The sequence below is a fragment of the Aplysia californica genome, unplaced genomic scaffold, assembly GCF_000002075.1.
Source record: "Aplysia californica isolate F4 #8 unplaced genomic scaffold, AplCal3.0 scaffold00931, whole genome shotgun sequence".
Lineage (NCBI taxonomy): Eukaryota > Metazoa > Mollusca > Gastropoda > Aplysiida > Aplysiidae > Aplysia > Aplysia californica.
This window is the reverse complement of record NW_004798201.1, coordinates 90,125-96,719: the sequence shown is the minus strand read 5'-3', so window position 1 is coordinate 96,719 and position 6,595 is coordinate 90,125. Positions and strand designations below refer to the sequence as shown.

Here is a 6,595-nt window from a genome sequence, read left to right as displayed (position 1 = left end):
ACCTATTGTGATGTATGAGAGTCTTTGTCTGTCGTTCTTGTTGGTTTGCTTCGCTGTTGATGTTGGCGAATTTGTGGGGGTTTTGTTTGGTTTCTCTGTTTATGAATTTTTGTATGGAGTGTGTATTGGGGCGGGGTCTGCTGTTTCATCTTACCTAATTTTTTTTTAAAGTGAAGGATATCTTTTGTTGCGTGTAAGTTGTGTGTGTGTGTGTGTGTGTGTGTGTGTGTGTGTGTGAGTGTGTGTGTGTGTGTGTTTGTGAGTGTGTATGTGTATATGTGCGTATATGTGTGTGTCTCTGTGTGTTCTACATACTGTGTGTGATGGTTCCCACTGCTGTCATGTCTATCATGGCCTCCCTCGTCTTCTGGATCCCGCCAGTCGGTTACCATGGAATGACCCTTAACCCTATCCGTACGCGTTTGGGTCATTTTGTACCATCGGGGTTGTATTCTTCACACTTTATAATACTTCTAGTATGTACGAAGATCGCTTTGAAACTTTCAATATTTCTTTTTTTACAAATCATTGTGACAGACTGCTATGCAAAATGTACGGATCGGATTAACGAGTAAATTTTCTCTTTGGAAAGTGGTGGCGCAGAGTTCCCCGCGTCGTATTGATACGATAGTAAAACACGACGTACGGATAGGGTTAACTGGTGGCACAGAGTTCCCCACGTCGTATGGATACAATAGTAAAACACGACGTACAGATAGAGTTAAGTGGTGACACAGAGTTCCCCACGTCGTATGGATACGATAGTAAAACACGACGTACGGATAGGGTTAAGTGGTGGCAGAGAGATCCCCACGTCGTATGGATACGATAGTAAAACACGACGTACGGAGAGGGTTAAACACGTCACAGAATTTGTATAAAGTGCTTTTTATTCAATAAATGTACTTTTTACTCTCTTTTTTTCTTCGCTTGTACTGGTGGGTGTCGCGGGGAGACACAGACGTCCGTCTGCTCTGCAAGGCGAGTGAGTGGCCTGTAGGAGGGACATCCCGTGAGCTCTGCTGAGGGTGTCTGTCATAGATTTTATTACAACGACTGCATTTAATACGACTTTTAATATTATGTCTTTCACATGTTTTGATAATTTAAAGATGAAATAAATTAGATTAAATTAAATTACTGTATTATCATTGTAAGAAAGTATGGTCCAAATTATATTGAAGTCTGTATCTTATCTGTCTGTTTCCAGAGATATGCTGCCTCGCAGTATGAGCCACGTACCTCGCCTTGTGGAAGTGGCTCTCTTCGCCATGGCCCAGGGTCTGTTCGCCATGATAGCTACCATGTTCGTCATGCGCAGACACAAGAGAGAACAGGAAGACGAAGCCGAGCAGAACGACACATTAGAAGAAGAAGCCAACGCACGTCTCGACATTTTGGAAACAAACCCAAGCTTGGCTCAGAGCCATGAGAACAAGGACAAAGACTTAGGTATCGGAGACGCTGATGTGAAGAACAACCTAAATGAGAAACCCACGGAAACAGAAATAAGATGCAAGATAAGAGAGTTGAGGAGAAAGATTTCGAGATTCTTTTCTAGAGGCATCAGACTCAGAGTCTTGCCGGAAGTGACGACGTGCCGAAACTGCCAGAAGCGGAAGCAGAAAAGCAGAAGGGGTCGATTCTATGTGACTGCGAGGATGTGGGACAGGATCTTTTTCTTCGCCTCTGCCATCGTTGGTGTTGTTTGTTATGTACGTCTATGGTATTTGTGGTACGTGATGTCGGGCCAAACTGGTATGTTTGAACCAGACATGAGGAAACATTTGTGAGGCATCGTGGAGAAATCAGGCGCTCGTCAAGATAGTAAAATCGAAGAAATCGGCAATGTTTTTGGCCGAGGGGCAATTTTTTTCCAATTTTATTTTTTTGGCTCAACACCTTTTATGTCCATTTAGGAACCGATTTCTGTGTGAATTTGTCTGAAAATGTTGATTAAAGGTAGAAAAAATATAAAATGTCAGTTTCCGTGGACTCTTAGGCTATGTAAATAACCATACTTTGACGACCATTTTCTCGCTAATTTTACCTCTGAAACCAGGCAACCCTCACCTCCTTCAATAACAAATATCTCGACTTGTATTCAAAATAAATTGGTGTTTCTTTCCTCTAAAACAAGGCAAATGAACTATCTTTAAGACGATACCAATAACTCCACATGCCCGAAAACTGACGAGTGTCTGATTCCACCGCGTTGTGACACATTTATGAATTTAGTGGCGTCGGTGGCCTAGCTACTGGTTGGGCGGCTCTATCAGACTTGCAACCATCAGGTTGTGGGTTCGAATCCCGTCAGTCAGGGGCCTGACGTTGTGTCTTGAGAAAGGCACTTTACACAAATGTTCTTCGCCTCATCCAAGTGGGTACCTGTCTGAAGATCTTGAGCGCGCTCATATGACTTTAGCAGTTGCGAGCGCCGTAAAACCCTATACTAATACTAATACTAGAAGATCTTGTGAGTTTATTAATCAGCTGCTAGCAATGTACGCTTCCCGAGAAGCCGAGAATGTTTTTAAGTGTTCTGAGGTCTGTTGGGGGTAATAATAATCTTGCAATTGTAAAGCGCATAGAGCACGTTCTAGAGCGTGGATATGTGCTATGTAAATGCAATCATCATCATCATCATCATCATTACTGTTATTGTTACTATTGTAATTGTTATTTATTATTATTTTGTTGTTGTATAAATAATAAATAATATATATATTATTATTATATATTATATTATTATTATATTATTATTATTATTATTATTATTATTATTGTTAAAATTGTTATTCTGTTTTTATTATTATTATTATTATTATTATTATTATTATTATTATTATTATTATTATTATCGTTATTATTTCTTGTGCTAATACTGATACAGCCGAGTACAGCATATACATTCCCTGTCCAATCGTGTCTGTGATTTCATCGAAAACTTACCTCTTGTCACGTGTTATTTTCCACATTCCAACTTTTCCTCCTTTGTACGAGTAAGTTGTGTCATCAAAGTCTTTAGCATCTCAAACTTTCAAATAACTCTGATTCTATTGACCTATGTGCATAAAATACACATCAAATTAAGTAGAAAGGTTTGATCCAAGCAGAAAACATTACAGTCAAGTCCATTTATAACAGCCTCTGTTATTACAGGAACTTGGGTATAACAGTGATAAATCAAATCCCCGTTTGTTTGTTTTTTCTCTATAAGTGTAGGTAATATGAAGATAAGATAAGATACATCTTTATTGTCCAGATCCTGGCACATTGGTTTGGTGTTTCACCACGTGCACGCACACACACACACACACACACACACACACACACACACACAAACACACACGCGCACGCACACACACACACACACACACACACACACACACACACACACACACGTGCACACACATGCACACACAAGTAGGCTTACAATCACATGCATAGAATAAATGAGCAGCAATATAAACAACAATAATCGTAAACTCTGACTATAACGGGATTCGATTTGCGCAGACTCGGATATAACAGTGATCTTGCAGCGCATGAACTTGCTTTCAATCCGTCAAATTATTAAAATTTGTCTCCACCAAGACATTTCGCCTGTTTGTATGATCGCTTGCCTGAACACAAATTTTAAAACATATACCCATCACCCCCCCCCCCCCAACCCCACGCGCGCGCGCACACACACACACACACACACACACACACACACACACACACACACACACACACACACACACACACACACACACACACACACACACACACACAAAAAATAGTGTTGGGCTCACTGATCGATTCCGTCTCAGTGTCAGCAAAACAGCACCCTGGAAAAGGATCTGCGGTAATCGAATATATATAAAGTAAGCTGAAGGTGCAATGGAACCAAAGATAGTAAATAACAAGATGGGCCACTCAGCCAAAAAAGTGTCCGCCGGAAGTATGCTCTTTGCTTCAGATGGCGCTGCAGTCTGTTTTGAAGCTCTCTTTCGTTTTTCCAGAAGAATAGGAATAGCACCTCCCTGCGTGCGCAGATCGACTGCTGTTCATCAGCAGTTCGGGTACGTTCAGTGCGGAGTTTTAGGCTTTTTTTTTTATTTTAATGACCTCTCGCCTTTCATTCTAAAGTCAAATTAACGAAGAAAACCATCACTCTTTCCTCCGGAAGAGGTTTTTTTGTCAGCGTAACCATTTTTTAAAAGCCTTCTTCCGAAATTTATCCCAAAACTTGCTAGTTACACTTTGATTTTTTAAAACTCAAGTAGGATAACTCTGTTCGCAAAGAGTGCGCTTTTGTGAAGAGGGCGCCACCAAATTTTGAGGACACTTTTTTAATTGGCTCAAAGAGAGAAGTGGCTCATCTTGTTATGTACTATCATTGATGGTACTGGTAGTTTCCCTTGACAACGGTTATTACAGGACTCGCTTATAACGGGGAAAAACTGCCGGTCCCGTCTGTCCTGTTATATCCGAGTTTGACTGTATTATAGTGCGGTCAAAAATTCGTGGCACAACTTATTGTCAAATATAGTGTAAAGTGCATAGAGCTTGCTTTCGAGAGGGGATATGCGCTATACAAATGCTATTTATTATTTATCATTAAATGTTTCCTCAACAATCGACGAAAATAATGTAATAAAGTCTCCAGCTTTTGCACAATGTTTTATCTCTATGAATAAGATCAATTTGTTGGGGTTCGGTAGATCTTTGTTACGACTTTAAACAACAAAGTGACGATGTGAGCCAGCTGAACTAGAGCTGGGCGAAGAATCAATTCCGGAACCGATTCCCACGACTAACGCAACAGAATAAAAGTTCCCTTTCACAAAACCCAACGGTTACCAGTTTCTTTAATAATTATAATCTTCTCTTTTTAGAGAATCTTTTTTTTTTTTAAGTTGATACTTCGGAGTGTTCCGAAATCAAAGTTATCCTAAACTCTGAAGATGTTCAGAGCCAACCAGGTAACCACGGGAAGAAATCACATCATTAGAAAGAAAGTAATTGGGATCGGTTCCTAGCTTTCAATTTAAATCGGAAACCTAGCCGCCCAGCACTAAGCTGAACTAGTGTGCCATATAATATTAAGAGTTAGCCCGTTTTAATTAAACAGGTGTTTTATGAAGTCTAGGTTTATGGGGCTTATTAACTTCTAGTGTCATTTTTAAAAGTACTGTAACAGTAATCACAGTTTTTACAATTTTACAGGAGAGCCCCCCTCTAAAAAAGAAAAGAAAAATGAATGCTGTTACCAAGAAAACAACACACTTGCTTTAAAAATAAAATGGAAGTTATTTTCACAAGTGTATTCTTGAAAACATTGATTTGGAATGTTTGCCAAATGTTTGTTTTCTTGGTACGAACATTCAGTTTTTTTGGCTTCCTTGTAAATTGTAGAAACTGCATATATATACATGTACTGTATTCTGAAGAGAAAAAAAAATACTTATTTAATAATGTTAAATGTTATGTGCATAGACTTATGCTTATTTTAAAAAATGTTATAGTAGTTAATGTACGATGTCTCTCTTTGTTTATTCTCATAATAATATTATAGAAATCTAGTCGAAATTGTGTTATATTCTTATACTATCATGTTGTTGTATCTTACGTTTACTGTTGTTATCGATAAGCTTACCAATAAAATTGCAAGTTGTCGTTGCTTGTGATTCAGAAGTCGTATTAGAGGTTACATCTATGACAAAAAGACAAAATCAGAGTATATCTAATTCAGTAAGAGTAAAAAAAACTTATCTTCGCTTCAACGCTCCTAGTAAAAGCCTGATTTTATAACAAAGTTTAAAAAAAAACAAGCATTCTGTTTTGTAATTGCAGGCACGAAATCGTTTGTTTGAGGTCCACTTTCATTTCGTTTAATCTGCTCTCTGAACTCAGTCCCTTCTCCAATGCTGAGTTTCATTTTACTGCGAGTTATATCCACAAAAACGGCCAGAACATGACTGCTTTGTTGACATAAACATATTCTGAAAGCGAAATGTGCACGTCCCAGAGCGGAAAAAGAAGAAGAACATAGCAGAAAAGAAAGAAAGAAAGAAAGAAAGAAACAAAGAAAGAAAGAAAGGAAAGAAAAGAAAGAAAGAAAGAAAGAAGGGTTCCCAAGAAAGAAACAAACAAACAAAGAAACAAACAAAGAAAAAAAGATAGAAAGAAAGAAGTAAAGAAAGAAAAACCAACCCAAAACAAAAACAAAAACAAAAAAAATACAGACGAGTCGTGAGCCGACTCGACATTAATTTCGGCTGAAAGCTTCCGGTTCTCAGAATAATGGATCCGATGAAAAATGGGCGTATCGGCATGACCGTCTCCTTCACCTGTAACATTAACAGTATTAGTTTGTAACTTGTGCACACCCTTTAAAAATACATGCTTTTCCCCACAGTGCTCGAAACCTGTGTGTTATCCATTAATGTCAAGCTTTTATTGTTGTGTAATTATTTGATTTGATGGGGTTTTGTTTTTGTTTTTTTGTTTTTTAAAGAATTTTAGAATCCACGTCCAGCAAGCGAATATGTGTGTGTGTGTTCTAGGGTGAGTGAATGTGTGTGTGTGTGTGTGTGTGTGTGTG

At 38.5% G+C, this 6,595-nt stretch overlaps 1 protein-coding gene across 1 annotated transcript in view; it reads left to right on the top strand.

Annotated features, from left to right (window-relative positions):
- The window catches only part of LOC118478772 (acetylcholine receptor subunit alpha-like), a gene marked incomplete in the record, with an annotated part of 5,564 nt that extends 3,715 nt beyond the window's left edge, over positions 1-1,849 (top strand). Inside the window, 1 exon segment of the mRNA XM_035972965.1 lies at positions 1,211-1,849. Within this exon segment, the coding sequence (XP_035828858.1) occupies positions 1,211-1,793 (583 nt within the window).
- Between the last annotated feature and the right edge of the window lie 4,746 nt (positions 1,850-6,595).